Source organism: Manihot esculenta, chromosome 3, assembly GCF_001659605.2.
Source record: "Manihot esculenta cultivar AM560-2 chromosome 3, M.esculenta_v8, whole genome shotgun sequence".
Taxonomy (NCBI): Eukaryota; Viridiplantae; Streptophyta; class Magnoliopsida; order Malpighiales; family Euphorbiaceae; genus Manihot; species Manihot esculenta.
In genome coordinates, this window is record NC_035163.2 from 29,339,642 (window position 1) to 29,357,747 (window position 18,106).

The 18,106-nt window shown below is 32.2% G+C and overlaps 2 protein-coding genes across 13 annotated transcripts; both read right to left on the reverse strand.

The window, feature by feature from the left end:
• Window positions 1-2,076, reverse strand: LOC110611184 (FHA domain-containing protein At4g14490). Its single transcript, XM_021751347.2, has 2 exons — window positions 735-2,076; window positions 1-327 (listed from the first exon to the last, which is right to left on the reverse strand). The coding sequence occupies exon 1, from the start codon at window positions 2,001-2,003 to the stop codon at window positions 834-836; it is 1,170 nt and encodes a 389-aa protein (XP_021607039.1). The 5' UTR covers window positions 2,004-2,076; the 3' UTR covers window positions 1-327; window positions 735-833.
• Window positions 2,077-4,536: 2,460 nt separating this feature from the next.
• On the reverse strand, window positions 4,537-17,150 carry LOC110611445. 12 transcript variants are annotated; one of them, XR_006350234.1, is made up of 10 exons: window positions 16,889-17,150; window positions 14,449-14,563; window positions 12,062-12,125; window positions 11,587-11,825; window positions 7,615-7,728; window positions 6,914-6,965; window positions 5,532-6,042; window positions 5,204-5,297; window positions 4,990-5,081; window positions 4,537-4,874 (listed from the first exon to the last, which is right to left on the reverse strand). XR_006350234.1 is itself a non-coding variant. In XM_021751798.2 (8 exons), exons 2-7 carry the CDS (start codon window positions 14,539-14,541, stop codon window positions 5,546-5,548), a joined length of 1,059 nt encoding a protein of 352 aa, XP_021607490.1. In that variant the 5' UTR covers window positions 14,542-14,563; window positions 16,889-17,150; the 3' UTR covers window positions 4,537-4,874; window positions 5,532-5,545. The 12 variants fall into 12 exon arrangements, 2 of the variants coding, with proteins under 2 accessions (XP_021607490.1, XP_021607489.1); XR_002487364.2 differs by having other exon boundaries at window positions 4,537-4,884; XR_002487362.2 differs by lacking the exon at window positions 5,204-5,297 and adding an exon at window positions 14,645-14,714 and having other exon boundaries at window positions 4,537-4,884.
• Window positions 17,151-18,106: the final 956 nt, after the last annotated feature.

An 18,106-nucleotide genomic window follows, 5' to 3' on the forward strand; every position in this document is an offset into this window, starting at 1 on the left:
TTAACGAAGCAAAAACCTCATTACTACTTAGAAATATATCATCAAAAAGGTAAGGTTAGTGGTATATTCCATTCTAACACAACTTCAGCGACATCTTCTACCTTTCTACGTCTGTTTTCATCTTGATGTCATTCTATGTACTAGACAATGAAGACACCCTCACAAAGTTGCTTTGCGAGAAAGCTCCAATCCCATCAGGCACAAAAATTGGTAATGGATGCACCGGTCTTAAAAAGTTAAAGATCTCCCAAGAACCTGTAAAACTTGGAATGAATCCACCAATACATTATAATCCCAGACACGAATGTGGCATGAAAAAGCCCGATCCTGTTTACATGAGATTCAAACATGAGCTTTTTGCTTCACTATGTCAATTAACTACAAGCAGCTGTGCTCAAAATGGACTCGTTCTCTGAAATTCAAAGATAAACCATCAATTTTAAACTAAGAACCAAACAATTTATTAGAAAAAAAAAAAAAAAACAAAGAGAGCTTGTGATGGGATGAAATGTAGTTCATTTCTCATAACCAATTTCAAATGTATAAATATAATCATGATAATTGGCCATGATTTGTATGACAACCACTAGATTATTATAGTTAGAGCCACCTATCAAGTCTAGCCAAGCAAAAACTTCTCAAACTACCTTGCAGCAACGTTGTTATGACTGATCTGTTATGTTCAGGTTGGTGTGCCAATGATAAGTTCAAGAAATACTACAAGGCATACATACCATACTCCATCATAGCAAGCCATGAATGCCTCAGATTGCAAGACAGGAACTAAACAGACGGATTAAAATTAAAACCCAGTGAATCAAGCCACTCATTTTCTAACCCACAGTAGGCACAGCTTTAGCTTTCTTCTGCTCTATCATGTATTCTCCAACCCTCTCTGCTTTCCTTCTCATTTCTTCTATCATCTCTTCAGTAACTTCATTTATCTGCTTGGGCAAATGCACCTCCATATAATCAAACCACTGCCCCAGTGTCATCTTCTCTAAATCCACTGTTTCCTGCCCTTCTTCCAAATCCTCAATTGCATTAATTTGTGGCTTGCCACCACTCTCTTTAAGACCACCCCCATTCTCAACATTTTCACAATTTGTTTCTGCATCCAATCTCTCTTTTTCCTCACATTCTTCCACAATCTCACATTTTATTTCCTTATCTGCCTCAAAACCAAGTTCATTAGTCTGATCTTGCGCCTCTTTCCTTAAATTCAATCCTGTATCCATGTTCTTCTTGTTTCCAAGGACACTAACTTGAGAGTTCTCCGATGGCAGATCCTGCAACTTCTTTCTCCTTCCCCTGCCCACTGGAACCATTTTACTACATTCCCCTCCCAAATTCTCCAAAATCACGCATTCTTCATTCTTTCTGCCTCCAGTAACCCCAAGATTCAGTGCTTGCATCTCCACTTTTTTGGCCGCACTAACCAAATCTCCAGATCCTTTATCAGTCTCCTTGACCTTATCCAAAACCCTAGCTCTCCTCGGTCTTCCTCTTCCTCGAATTGGCTTGCTTTCCTCCAAAATCTCAACATTTTCCCTCTCCAATTCACTCTTTTCTTCAGCTTCCATCACCTCTGCCCTCCGGCCCCGGTTCTTTGCAACCCGTCCTGTTTTATCCGATTCATTGACTTTTCTCCTCGGGTTGCGTCTTAAGAGGGACGGCTCCTCGCCGTCCCGGAACTGAACGAGGATGGAGGTGTACTCACCGAGCTTAAGTGTATCACCATCGTGGAGATCAAAGGGTTCAAAGGGAGGGAGCTTGGAGGAGTTGAGACTGGTGCCGTTGGAGGAATCGAGGTCTTGGACTATCCATTTACCCGATTGGGATGAGATAACCAGGTGTTTCGAGGAGATGCCGGCATCTTTGACAGTAAGGTTGTTGCCGCGAACTACCCGGCCAATTCGGATGGTGGATCCGGGTAGGAATTCAAAGGTCTCGCCCTCTCTAGGGCCTTGAACCATCAGTAGCTTCAGAGGTTGAGGTTCCATGGTTGAGATAGAGAGAAAGAAGGGAGGCGCGGGAATATTGGAGTTTGAAATGTTCCCAGAGTGAGAACGAGAAATGGAATTCAAAGCTGATTGATAGCGCTTGGGCTTGGGCCTGGGCCTGGGCCTGGGCCCTCACTTTTTCAGATTGTAAAAAATAATTTAAAAATGCGTTTTAATTAATTTTTAATATTTCTATTAATATATCTTAGAATTATAACAATAATAATTGTAATTCTAATGCCAAAACCATTAATTTTGAATGGGATATTTTTAATTTGTGAATTAGGTGATGAAAAAAAATATTTTCTAAATTTAAAATTTGAATTTGTGAGATGACAGGCGAAGAGTGTACTTGGGGTTTATTAAATAAGCGTTATGTATTATTTATTTTTTAAAAGAAAAATTGTGGCAAGTGCTGCCATGATTAAATTTTTTTTTATTTTTTAATTATTAATATATTATAATAAAATATTTATATTATATTAATTTAATATATTATTATAATATATTTTATTAATTTTAATATATTATTATAATATCGTTATAATTAAATAATATTAATTATAAATTTATTTACCCTTATTAAATATATGTACAAAAGTACTAAATTAAATAATTAATAAATAAATAAGTTAATTAACTAATATAAATATTTAAAATTATAAAAATTAAATTTACTTTTTTATTAGACTGTATTTAGAATTATAGAATAAAATTATATTATAATTTAAATAAATAAATAATTAATTAATTAATATGGATATTTAAAATTATAAAAATTAAATTTTCTTTTTTATTAGAATTATAGAATAAAATTATATTATAATTTAAATAAATAAATAATTAATTAATTAATATGGATATTTAAAATTATAAAAATTAAATTTATTTTTATTGAGTTTTTATTTAAAATTATAGAATAACATTATGTTGTGATTTAAATAATTAATAAAATTCAATGAATTAATTAATTAATATGAATATTTTTTAGAAAAATAATTAATACAAATATTTAAAATTATAAAAATTAAATTTATTTGTTATTGAATTGCTATTTAAAATTATAAAATAAAATTATGTTATGATATACGATCACATTTATCAAAGATAATAAATTTAATTAATTTATTCTGTAATTAAATTAATTAATTAATTAATTTTTAATAAATTATAAATAATTTAATATATTTTTATATATTAAAAATATTTTTTAAAATATAATAATTATTTATAAATGGTGTTAATACTTTGTAGAATTATAAAATAAATTAAATGTGTATAAAATTACTGGTACTATTTAATTATAGAATTATTATATTAATCTATTAAATTAATAAAAAAATTTTATTACAGAATAAATGTATATATTATTTTTATATATTTAATTACATCATAATATTAATATTATTAATGTTATGATCTTGAAATTATATAATATCAGTAATTTTTTATTTAAATATTAATAATAAAATTTATTAAATATTAATATTAATATATTAAAATTATAAAAATATTTATTATTATAAAAATATAATATAAATAATATTATTAAATTAATATAATATAAATATATTAATAATTAAAAAAATTAAATTATTTTCTGTCGCCACATTATTTATTTATTTATATTTTTTTAAAGAATAGCATGGCATCACTCACACTGATGCCCCCTACCGTTTAATTTTTTTTATTTTTTTAATTATTAATATATTATAATAATATAAATTAATTAATATATTATTTTTATTTTATATTAATTTAATAATTTTATTTATATTATATTTTTTATAATAAATTTTTATAATATATTTTATTAATTTTATTATGAGTAATAGTACATAATCACAAAAGTAATAATAATTTTATAGTATTATATATAATTACAGAATAATATTAATTTTATAACACTAAAATTATATAAAATGAATAATATTTTTTATTTAAATATTAATAATAAAATATATTAAATATTAATATATAAAATATATTAATATTTAAAATTATAAAATAAAATTATGCCTAAATGTCGTAGACAATCTTACTATTGTTGTTATTAATAAAATCTATTAAATATTATTATATTAAAATTATAAAAAAATATTTATTATTATAAAAATATAATATAAATAATATTTTTAAATTAATATAATATAAATATTTTATTATAATATATTAATAATTAAAAAATTAAAAAAAATAAATCCTAACACCACTTAAATAAATAAATCCTAAATCTATAAATATTTTTCCATTCTTAATTCATAAATTAAAAATTTCACCCCTCTAAATTAGCAAAAACCCCGATATTTCTCACTATCTTATAATTATTTATTTAATGTTCTTTACTAAATATATTTCATGCAATTATTATGGTCATACTAATTACATTTTTTTTATGTACCAATGTTAGTTTTCGTTTTTAAAACTAACATCAAGTGAAAATAATTTTAGCATACACCCAGGGAGGGTAAAAGCAATCTCGGCCCCGAGAACCCAAACCTACTAATGAGTATTCTGTTTCTTAAGTGTGAAATTTGTCAAAATATCAGGAGCTGTGTTGCTCAAATATTCAGCAATTTCCAAACATTCTCATCAGTTAACAGCAACTCTTGAGTGTCATTTGCAGGACCACCAACTAAAACAGCTACTCGATCAGTAGCATAAAAAATCTAACAAAGGAATAGAGGTTCTCGAGTATCATGTTTCTAAAGTTTGTTGTACAAGTTTGCGATATGGATTTCTTAAACTTCAGCTTCTCTGTTCTCCCAGCACAGTAACTCTAGCTTGCTTGCAGTGCATGTCAAGTGACTGATGCAGTCTGTTTCTCAAGAACTATGTCCAAGTTATGTACCCTCATCTTCAATCTTTCCCCTACAAAACGCTAAAAGACAACGGCCAAATACATTAAGGCTCATAAAATCAGTACGATGCATTGCGAGGTAAACAGTACTTGAGAAAAGAGAACCCAGAGAATAAAACAGCTTACTCATCAAATGGCACCATCAACAAGTGTGCTAAAAAGCATAGCAGCGATAACAGGTTCATGGTTTTACTATCGATCCTATGTGATCCTGAGAACTGGAATATAGATTCAATACAAGAATACAATTACAAAAGAAACAATATGTTCTTGTGTTCACAATATAAGAAACCAATTTCAATATTTTTCAAGTAAATTATACAACACCACAAAACACAACCTTCGCTATACTAATTTTGACATCTTTGGTTGCACGCAAGGACCAGTCATTTGCAGCCCCACATGCCCACACTACGCATTCAATATAGCTCTTACTGCACCAAGCTATTTAAATTGTCAGTTGACTACATTTTTTGTGTGTTTCTCATGACCAAAGGCAAGACAACCCTATGCTTGTAAAAGGGTGACAAATTTTACATAAAAGACTAAAACTCAGAAGTTTTATGTAAGCTAGCGCTTCAGAGGATTGAGTGCATTATCTCACTTCATTCAATTGTCATTTATATAACTATAACTTTGCAGACAGGCCAATCATCGTATGAACTAACCTTCCAGAAAGCACTCATTTTGGCAAGGTCGATGAGCGATGCTCCAAAAATTTCCAGGAAGGCTGCACAGAATTTGGCAAAGGCATCCCAAACTCCAAGATATGCTTGATCCACTTAACCCGGTTCACCAACTCCTCCAAGTCCAAAATAGCTGCTTCTATGGTATTCGAACACATGGAGTTCAAAGGAATGCTTCTATCAGTTCTCAACTTTTTTGATGGACCATTGCCATTGTGACAGTCTTTCTCAACAGTAACTCTTCCAATTTCAGCTGATGCATCTCGTACTGAAGTGCTATCTGAACAACTAGTTTTACCTGCACCAATATCTGGGGCATCTGAGCCTTTTTTATCCTCAACTATTTGTGTCTCCAGAAATGCAGTTCTCTCGGCCACTTTCTCTGATCTATCTGGAGGTACTAAATAACTAGCTGCAGTTTGTGAAGAAAATTCAGTATTATTCTTGTTTCCCCCTTCAATGACAGCATAAGCTGTCAAGTCCAGGAAGCCCCCTGCAACAAGAATGATTCCATGTCAAAACAATTCATTGCAGAATCAAGTTGCTAAAAATAAAGGGGAGAAGCAGCAGCAGCAGAAGTGCTAACATGGAAAAAGACTGTTTAAAGACAACAAACGGCTAAAGCTATTTCAATAAAAAAAAAATTTAAGCATAAATCCATCATCAAGGGCTAAAATCAAATAACAGCTAAACCTGGTAAGCAACTCCTCTTACTTACCAGTTGCCACAAATCATATGATGCATTTGATTCAGTGTCCCTCATCCTCTAAAGGTTTCACAAGTACTTAGGAAGAAATCAGACCAAGAATTATGTCACAAGAACATACTCACTTGGATAACTGATTCAGGACAACAATGTGCATTATTTCTCACTTTAAAGGTACCATTTTTTATTTGACAGAAAAAAAAGGTACCATTTTTTTCTCCTTCACAAATACAAAAGAACTCAAATGTTTTCACCACTTGTCATAAGCTCTAAACAAGAAGTTCAATTTTAAACTTCAGACTCCATTTGCAGCTTTAAAGTCTGTCATAAGTCCCCACAAAAGGCCTACTAAGGGCTGAAAATATATCTCACGGAACATAAGAACCCATACAGTTACAAAATATAAAGCACAAGATCTTCCACATCAAAAAATTGTGCTTACTACGACATACACATGGATTTGAAAATATAAAAATAAATAGAAGAAAAATATCAAACAGTAGTAGCAAATTTTTTTTTTTCAGTCATTAGTAGCAGAAAGCTTATTACTAACTAAATCAGCCAAATGCCAAGAGATATAGAAAAGAAAATATCTGGATACAACATGCACATGTTTTATTGAAAATGAAAAACAAGTACATCTAGACAGCCTACTAACCTTGACTCAAAGGTTTGACTAACCGAGCACAAGAATGACGATCTTCATTCCCCTGAAACCAGGACAGTATCATAAGCCAATTCGTAGACAAGATAAGCAAGGCATTGATAAGCTATCCAAATAGCATATGGAGAATTCTGCAATCAGGACATACACAAGAATTGAAGATGTAGCAAATGTCAATGTGGCATTAGATTTTTGATAAGGCATAAATCAGAGAGTCTACAATGAAAGGTGCAAAGCTAAAATCCATTCCAACACTATTTAACTGAACAGCCCCTGGTTCAACTCACAGCAGACCATAACAACAGTAACAATCATAGTCTCCTAGAACAGCATATACAAGATAAAGAGGCTCTAAGACAAATAAAGACAAGTTCAACAAATTTTCACAAATGCACATACAAAAGCTTAAAATGGCGGTTCATAACAACCAAGTGAAGAATATCGTAGTTCTGCAAGGATACAGTAATAATACAAACTCAACTTCAAGCTGGATGAAAAACAAATGTAAACAGCAAGACAATCAACAAACAACCGCTACCACCACCAAAAGCAAAAAAAAAGGGGAAAAAAAGCCTCAACATTGCTATGATAACATTCATCAATAGTAGAACAACTCACAAAAAGTGATTGGAATAAATAACATAAAAAAAGATATGAACATGAAACTACTAAAGTTCAAGTGAACCGCCACACACTGATATAGGCACTGTCCAACCATGCTCTGGAGACCAATCCAAGGAAGGACGGAAGTCTGCAGAGGAAGCTTCATAAGATAAACCTTCACCAGCAGGAGGTGGAAACAACTCAATCTGTAAAGATAAACATTTACAGCAGGGGGAAAAGTAAGCAAAATACTTTATGGATAATCAACCACCAGCATAAAACACAATGTTAGCAGTAATGGGGAAAATCCCCAGGGATTGATAATAGAGAATTATCTAGTTTAAGATAAAAATGCATCTTTAAATTGCAAATTTCTCTAGGACTAGGATAATAATAGCAGGCCCTCACCTTTGAAGCTGTTGAAAAAAAAAATCACCCACACAGCCAGAATAATGATCACATAAAAGGAGAAAAACACTGTAAAAAAATATTAGATGGTGTGTTCACAAGTAGCCACTGTGATATTCCCTATTAAGGATAACGTTAAAAGTGCCATTTATAAAGTTGCTAGAGTTTTCCTTTTTTAAAAGTAGGAATAAAGGAAACTCAATATTACAAAACCTAAGTCAACAAACTCAAAAGTAATACCATCTAGGTTTTGACAGTGAAAACAAATAATTATAATTGGAAAATTGCATCACTCATCCCATATGGTAAATGATCAAACATAAATTAGCCACATTTTTATTATCTTTATCATTGCTTATTTACACATTTTTCAGCTTAATTTATGATTTTTATCTTGTTTTTACAGAAAAGGAAGAAATTGGAAAATTGGAGAAAAAGTGCAGAAAAGGCTGGAAAAGTGATTGGGTCAAAGTGATTTGGCCAAATCACTCGCAGAGACTGGCCAAATCACTCGCAGAGACAGAAAGCTAAAAACTGGACTGACTCACAGAAAGCGATTGGGGCAAGTGATTTGCCCAAATCACCCGCCCCAATCACATTAACAGCAGAGCGGGAAAAAGGGAAAAATCATATTTAAAAAGAAAAGAAGTTCAAATCCACCTCAAACACCACCGGCTCAATTCCAAAAGTCACGAGGATGTCCTTCTACCAAGAGAATTCCATCTACAACAAAATTCAAAGACAAAAGAGGAATTAAAGACCACAAAGACCAAGTCAAAATAGGGATTCCAAACCCTAATTGAACTTGGACTCTCCAACTATAAGAAGGCAGCCTCCAAACCAGCAAAGCATCATCTCATCTTCGGCAATTCTGCAAAAACACAGCAGGAAATCTGCAGCAGCTCCTCTTCTTTTCTTTCTTCTTTCTTTTTGTGTTTTTGTCCACCATGAGTGGCTAAACAATTCTTTTTCTAGTTGAAGTTGGAAATTTCAGATTTGTAATGAATTGGGAGATTTAATACTCCATTATTAAACTCTTGTTTATTTTCAATATTCATGCAACTTGATCTTTCTATAAATTATTGCTTTGCTTTAAAATCAATTAAGGTCTGTTGCTTTTAAATTGCATGAGTAATAAATTGTTTGAATGATTTAGGTCCGTAATTGCTTATATTGTTTAAACACAAGTACAATCAATTGCATAATCTAAACTTGACCACGCGGTTGGCAAGGTTAGAGTTGGGTTTCTCTAAGTCCTAATGCAGTTAACAGTTGTTCGATGCTAAAAGCCCCAAGGACGTTCCTTGGCAACTTGTTAACTAGAGTTTGATTAGCGAACGTTTCCTAATCAAACTAAAACTAAGGAGGAATTTGGATTGTGAGAAGCGCTAACTTATTGAAATAAATAAGAGTATCAAAAAGGTCAATGATCAATTCTAAACAAACTGGAATTCTTCCATGCTTCAACTAGAATCCTTTTCCCATTGAAATTCTTATCCTTTTAAATTATTGCTTTCTCTTGCTATTTAATATTAACTCATTAAATCAAACCCCCCCTCTTTTAATTATTTGTTATTTACTTGTCCAAGTCATTATTAGGAAAATCCGTAGTGTCAAATCCCTGTGGTTCGACCCTATTGCCACTATCTACAAGTTAATTATTGATTGTCTAATAGGTTTATTTTTTACGGTTTCGACAACCGCTATCAGTAAACAACCTAGTTTGCCAAAAATGCTATTAACCAGAAGTTCTAAGAGTCCCATTAGCATTATTTTTGTGATATTCAGCTGTGCGCTTCCCGTTCCACATTGGCGGTTTACGGCAAATCGAAAGTGTATATAATAGCTAACACGAAACTACTAAATAACTTGAGTTAACCATTTTGGGTCAAGTAAAAAATGAGTCCAAAAATTATTTAGGTCAGTTTGGGTTTGGACCGGGCTGTTTCAATTGATATCAGAGCCACACTGAATCAGAAAAATTGTGTAGAGCTAGTGGACCTGCAAGGAAAGGGCTACCCATGTGAGAGGTGGAGCCGCCCAAGGTACCAGCGAACCACAATACCCGAGAGTCTAGTCCTGATTTAGCAATTGTTTTCGATTCAGTTGCGACGAGGACGTCACAAATTTAGAAGGGGAGAGTGTGATATTCAGTTGTGCGCTTCCGTCCCACACCAACGGTTTACGGCAAATCGGAATTGTATATAATAGCTAACACGAAACTACTAAATAACTTGAGTTAGCCATTTTTGGATCAAATGGAAAGTAGGTCCAAAAGTTATTTGGATCAGTTTGGATCGGACTGTTTCAATTTTCCATTATATTGAATGTCCAAGTTTTATGTCATCTGACATGTAATAGAGGGAAATAAATCACTCCTTGGAGATCCTTCATATAGGTTATTGCAACAAGAATGACAATTTGGATCAATTCTTTCATAGAAGGTAAAGTTCCCCTTGAAGTACACAGGAAAAGCATACAGCTGTTCCTAATTTCAAAGACAAGGGTAAGGAGGAAAGGCCAAAACCTAACTTCAAAGATGAGGCCATGAAAGGTGTGGTTGGTTGTGTATGTATGTGACTGTTTATGTGTGCTTGTGTTATCTTTATTTTTTTCCTTTTTCTTTTTTGGAGGGTGTTGGGGGGCAGTGGAAAAGAAATGAAAAAGGACATTCAGCTGAATATATATATATATATATATATATATATATATATATGTTTATATGTTTATGTGTGCTTGTGTTATCTTTATTTTTTTCCTTTTTCTTTTTTGGTGGGTGTTGGAGGGCACTGGAAGAGCAATGAAAAAGGACATTCAGCTGAATATATATATATATATATATATCTGAGCGAGTGTGTGTGTGTGTGAGAGAGAGAGAGAGGGAGAGAGAGAGAGGGAGAGAGAGAGGAAAAGGAGGAGGAAGAGGAAGCTTCATGCTGCAAAAAAGTAACACTCCAAAGTACAGCTACTTTCTCACATAGCAACCATATTCCACAGATAGCCAGCAGTCATACTAGGGTCCTTGCATAACATAATACATGATGCTAGTGTTTGACTGACACACTTTTGAAGCAATTCCTTAAGGCCTATAAAATATACATTTGTGTATTTTTGCATCTTAATGATGAAGAGATCCAAGAATTAAAGCAACTGATCTACAATCAAAGGAGTGAAGTCAGTTTAGGTATCAATAATTATCTAACAGTTAATGAAATTTATAATGAAAATAAAACAATTTTGTATTCCTAGTTAAATCCAAGTGGATCTATCACCAAGAAATAAAGATATTTGGCAAAGACATCAAATAGGTAAAAGCCTAAATCTATGTATTCAATTATGCAATGAAAACTTCAAACTTCTATATCTTATTTAGTTGACCAAAAGAAGAGATACTTCACAAGAAAAGAAATTTCAGTATAAGAAATCAAATCTCTATACAGAATTGCAGATTACTACCATCATGATAGATAAATAGGGAAAATGGATAGGAAAAAATTATGGGAGTTTCCCATGACTATAAACATGTACCATCAAGCGAACTCAAAGACAACTGGTTTGCATAATAACAGCAAGGGAACTTGAAGATGCATGCCTTATGAGATCATTTTAACCACAAAAAATAAAACCAGGCAAAACAAATAGAACAAACACATTACCCGAAATTTCCCATGCTCTAATACTTCGGTTAACCTTCCAGACCAATAACAGCTATCAGACCACCAATCTACTAAATCTCCCACCTTCCAGACATCATTCCTAATGACTACCACTTCTGAGATGTTACTGATATTGGGCATTTCGCTTTCACGGTAAACAGGAGGAAATTGTGGGCGCAGCACCAATTTTGCACCTTTACATTTACCAGGCTTTTGGTACAGTTTTGTCCAAGTTATCTCTGTATACAAGAATAAATTAATTGAAAGAAGAATAAGAAGACATGGGGTATAAAGTTCACATGAACCTGAACTACAACACCTCATCCAATGAACATTCATCTAGCACTGTGATCAAAGGATAAAATCATGTCTAGATTTACATGTAAACTAAAATCTCGCAACTAATATCGCTGCTTGGCAATTTTACTAACACGCAGAAGTAAGACAAGTGAACCAGAAAAGAGTGGCAACTTACTTTCATCTAAAAAGTCGTAGTACTCCAATAAATGCACCCCCTTCCTCTGGCGGATCTCCTTAATCTAGTGGAAAACAAATTAGTTGGAAACCAAAACAAGAGGGAATGGTTTCAAAAACGAAATAACCTTCCATATAAATGAAAAAAAGGGGTAAATCCCAAGAAATCCATTGAGGATTAGTCATAATTACACTTTCATCCCTCCTTTTCTTAATATAAGAGATATTAGTGCCTGAGATTTGATTAAATCAATTAGTCCTGCTGTCCAAAAATTAATCCATATTTCTGTTAGTCAATGTAGACAAACCCTAAAACCTAAATTAAAATTCTAATGCCATAGTTGGCCCCCTTATCTCTCTCCCACTATTGTTTTTTCTAATCTCTCTCTCTCCCACACATTGTTTTTGCCTCTTCCTCCATCCCTCAGATTCAATTGCCCTTACCCAATTAGAGTTCCATTGCCAACCACTTCACACCCAAGATGCAGGTTCATAACAAACCAACTCCACAGCCAACCAGCCAATTCAAACTCAAATTGCAACCAAAATAACAGAATAGAAAAAGCCTTTTTTTACCTCAAAGGCTGAAACCATTTTTTTTTTGGACACTACTATTCATGCACGAGTGAAGTTGCTACTAGCTCATGTGTCCACTTGCCAACATAAAATCAGCTTTTTGGAGATGACAATGAGCGGAGGAGGCTATAGTGCCATGTTAGTCACATCGTGCAAAAATAAGGCCAAAGTTGTGCAAATGGAAGACTACAAGTTTGGTTGTTCAGATATTTCAATCTATCTTCTCATTAAAAATCTAGCACAATTGCTGATAATGGAGGCTCAAAGGCTAAAGGTGGCATGGAAGGTTGCCTTGAGCTTTGTTAGAGTCAAAAGTGCTAATCACTATTGTACCAATCTAACTAAAACTGGTCCAAATAACTTTTTAAACTCATTTTCCACTTAACCAAAATGGTTAATTCAAATTATTTAATAGTTCTTACTAGCTATTATATAAACCTTGAAGTTTCCTATCACTACCCAATGTAATAATTGGTATCAGAGCCAACTTAGGTCAGAAAAATCATGTAGAATTATTGGACTTGCGAGGAAAGAATTACCCGTGGGATGAGGTGGAACCGCCCGAAATACTAGCGAATCACATTACCTGAGGGTTTGATTCTACCTTAGCAATTACCCGTTCAACACAACAAGGTTGTGTCTAGGGCATCGCAAATTTTAATGGGACAGATTGTGGGATTTCTCATCAGACAGTGATAGGAAAATTTAAAGTTTATATAATAGCAAGCAAAAACTATTAAACAATTTGAAATAACCATTGAGCTAAGTGGAAAATGAGTTTAAAAAGTTATTTAGGTCAGTTTTAATCAAACTATTACAACAATAATTGTGAGCCTCTACAATCGTGTCTCCTTCTTCCTAAATCCTAACTTAATTCTCTCTCACTTTCCTGATAAAACACCATCGGTGCGAGAGAGGGGGAAACCAGGTATAGGTGGCAAGTTAGGATAGAGAAAAGGGAATTGATGGTGGTTTGAAACGCAAATAAGGAGTCGCAGTGGTAGTTTATACAAGAAAATTCAGCATGTGTGGTACTAATAGTTGGGTAGAAGGAGAGTGGTTACTTGAGTGAGGGCAATTGGGTCATTGGATCTTTCTCCTAAAGACAAGGGTATTTTTTAACACATGGATCAATTGATTAACAAAATGAAAGCAAAAAGACTAACTTGATTCAAATTAAAAAAAAAAAAGGGGGATGAAAGTGTAATCATGACCAAACCTCATTGTTATGTTGTAAATTATTCAAAACAAAAAATTTTAGACCACAAAACATTCACGACTATGGACCATGAATGCATAGACTTCATAATCAATTGAGTATCTTTATAATAACTATAACTTACAACATAAATCTTTGAGCCAACGAGGCAAGTCACTTGAATGCAAGTTGGTAATAAAAGCATTACATGCTTTGAGATTATCAAAAAGTATAATAAAATGATACCATGGAATTCTTTCTTAATCTCTCCAACAATATAACAAAAATAAAAAATGCACTATCACACAAGACTTCTTAGTTGGGCAGTTAATGATGCACACCACAACTTAAAGGAAGACATCCACAAAGCCCCATCCGGCCATCCACCTTGCTTCAACTAGGGTTTTCTTTAAGGTTTAAGGGAAACAACTTCATCGGTCAGCCTATTCTTTGCATTAGAAGGAAGTCACTTGTGTTCATAATAACCACAATGGAGAAAACACAATATTGAATTAAGCTCATTCGTGTTTTGTTAACTAAAAAGTTAATTGCATATGCTTGCTTAGAAAATTCAATTAGACAGTGATTTTGAAGTGTTTTACTTTGGTGAATACCTTGCAACGAAACCATGCACCGCGATAACCTACAAGAAAAGATCTTGCCTCTGCAAGTTGGCCCACCTTAAAAGGAAGGTTATGCTCATTCATAATGTTCCATCAACGTATGTAGCTGCAATAGATGAATTTTAACTTCAAAAGCAATTCGAAAGGGAAAAATGAAATTTAAAATCTTCATTTGAAATTTCATTACTTTTATGTTTCAATTTTGAGGCAAGGGCTCCTCAAGCTTAGCACCAAATAAAGCACTTTAATCATAAGTCCTAACAGTAAAAGAAGCAAGCTATTAATAACATCTTTCTATTCTATTCGATAAGAATTATTCTTCATCAGGCATATGTAACTTACACTCTCATTAGTCACTAAAATCCAACAAATACAACGAAATGCATTCTAAAGAGGGAAACACAAAGTTAAATCATTTCAAGAGGACTATCATATAATACATATGAAGTTGAAAATAAATCCTTTAAAATTAAACTAGGTTCAAATATTATCACTATATTCGTTCATTTTTTACCATCAAACTTATTTTTTATTAAAATTGAGATCATTCACCAAAATTTGGTGAAATTATTACCTCAATCACTGAAGTAGCCTCCATAATTTAAATTTTAATCCTCATAGCAATAAAGGCACCATTTTAACCCAAATAAGCAATGATACTACTAGGTCAAAGGAAAACAATATTTCTCCCCTATGTTTTCATCTCTAACCATACACTCTTTGGCGAATGGTTATTAGCTGATGAGATCAATTTGATTTTGCAACCAAATTCCTACAAAACTATAAATTTGGTGACAAATTGGAAAAGCCTTTAAATTACAACACTAACACAAGGAAAAAAAATTAACTTATTCCAGTCCTAAATCACAAATAACAAAATTGAGTGCATCTACCAAGTGAAACACCATTGTCTATACTAATGTTCTTGTATGCCTATGGTGTCAAACTCTAGTGAAAGTTTGAGCAACTAGACACAAGGTTGCGACCAAACGCTTGGGCTTGAATCCTATTTCACAACCAGGTAACTACTAATAGTAATAACAATCCAACTATAAAACTATATATATATATATATATATATATAAGGAGCATTACAATCCACTTGCTTTTAACAATCACATGACTAATTAGTTTATTGCACGTATTATAATCTTGTGACCAAATTTCTAGAGACTAGCAATTTCATATGAATGTTAAAAAAAAAAAGGCAATGACAATGAATATCACCAAGAAAGTTCACACAATGTCTTAAGTACTAACTCCTAAAACTAGACTATTTGAACAAACTCATCCATATCACAAAAACCAAACATTTTAGCCTTACATCATTAGCCAACATTTCTTTTCCTCACGATCATTTCAGTATTTTCCTTCTTAAACAAACATTGATGGTATTTAATCAACAATGGCAAGGAAAAAAAATTGTTGAGTCCAAGTCCAAATAGTATTAGAAATTATAGACAAAATTTAATTATGAATATTAAAATAAAAAAGGCCGTTGTTACAAAGGTGTAACCAAATTGACGAGGGAGTCTTGTCCAAGTCCATGTAGAACTTGACATGGTTTAAAGAGCTGCCAATTTATCTACCTATAAAAAGAGAATTGCTTCTCTTTAATTAATTCACGCAGCAAATGCAAAAATTGAGAAGAGATTTGGCCATGGCCCATCAGCATGTCCCACACTCTTGGTGTTGGAGTGTCAACATTTGGCCTTTTATTTCATAAGTGTGTAGTGGTGGGTTTGTGAGCAAGCGACAGAAATAATTAGTTGTAATTTATTCTTCTATTGATAGGAGTAAGATTTTGCCAAACCACTTGGAATCTTGTATTCCTCAATTTCATAATGTAATTTCATAACAAAAACATTATTATATCTTATGTCAACAAATATATAGCATAAGAATCAGCACGAAAATTAATACAGTTTAAGCAAACAACAAGGCCACCGCTAAGTGCTCAAGTAATAATCTACCCAACTCCCTACCAATGGATATATGAGGCTTTTGGAATTTAGAGACTCCATTTGTTTAATATTAAAGCTTCACGGGCTTCACCACTATGATTTCTCAAGTATAGGATCCAATACTCAAAAAAATAAGTATCATGATCAAGGAAAAAAATTGCTATTCGATTTCCCAAATCCTAAAACCTAAATTAAAGCCGAGGATGCGTGTTAGCGATGGCTTCTCTGATTTTGTCTAGAATAGTTCATGGCTGGATGTTAAAACCCTAACAAGAGAAAGACCTTCCTTTCAAATTCCTTTCATTTCACGTAAACGAAAACATTAAACACTCATGCCCAAATTAACAACCAAATGAAAATATGGCACATATGATATAGAAAGAAAACTAAAATCAGCATATGAAACTAAAATCTCAGTTAAAATCGAAAAGCAAGAAGCAGCAAACGATTGAAAAAAAGAAGCTTGCCTATCTCGAAATCAAAACGAAGACGTGTAAGAATAATGTGAAAATGGGGCTATTATCGCTCGAGTTCTACTGCGAATGCATTAACTAAACAAAACCAGCATCGGTGCTTCACTCTCTCCTCTCTCGTAGAGGTACTGCATCCAAAATCAATGAATAAGAGTAATCAGGCCTCCTTTTCTTCTCCCCTGAGTTTGGAGGGAAAAAAAGAGAAAATTGAGCATGAGAGGACAAGGAAAATGAAATAAAATGCTATCTTTATGGGTAAAAGGCAAAAAAGGGGGAAAAAATTACCGACATGTATAGTAGATTCAATCATAAATACGTTTCGAGAAGCAAAAATCATAAGTACGTTTCGAGAAACAAAAATCATAAATACGTGATGGAGTCCATATAAAAATAATATTATTTAAATTAAAAATTTTGTAAAAAATAATTTAATTAGTTTTTCATTAATCTTCTAATTTAAAATGATAAATTTTAATTATTTTAATTTTAAAATAAATTAAAATTATAAATAATTTTACAAGTTATTTATTTCATTTTTTTATTTTAGTTCTTATGAGCAAATCCTTAAAATAAAAAGTAAAAAAAATCATTATTTGAGATTTAGGTCCATCATGAATGTAAAAATTGTTTTATATATATTTTGTTTGGATGAAATACTAAATATGAAATAAATATATTTTTTAATAAAATAATCGTTTTTTATTTTTTAATTTAAAAGGATTTATTGATTATAATATAAATAATATTTTTATTTTTATATTTATTCTATTTCGCATGTTTTACATAAAGTACTTTAGATTAATTAAGAACATGTGAGAAATAAATTTGTATTCTATTATCTTCATTTCTGTTAATAATAAAATTAGAAAAATTAAACTTGTTTTATTTTTAAGCGACGTCTATATTTAAGTAAACGGTTTATTCCGACTAGATAATCTGTTAATTAAAAAATATTTCAAAATGAATATATTTACATATATATTTAATTATTATATTTTTTTTATTGAAAAAAAAAAGGAGAGAAAAAAAAAGGGAATCGAAGCGAAAACAAAAAATAGGAGAAAGAGAGAGAGGAAATCGAGGAGGAAACGAAGGGTTTATTCATTTCGATTTTGTTTTTTTTTTTTAATTATTTGTTTTTTTTTTTATATGAGTTTTATGTCTATTTTTTGCTTTTAGGTAAAGGCGATCTATAGTTTTAGTTGTGGTTCT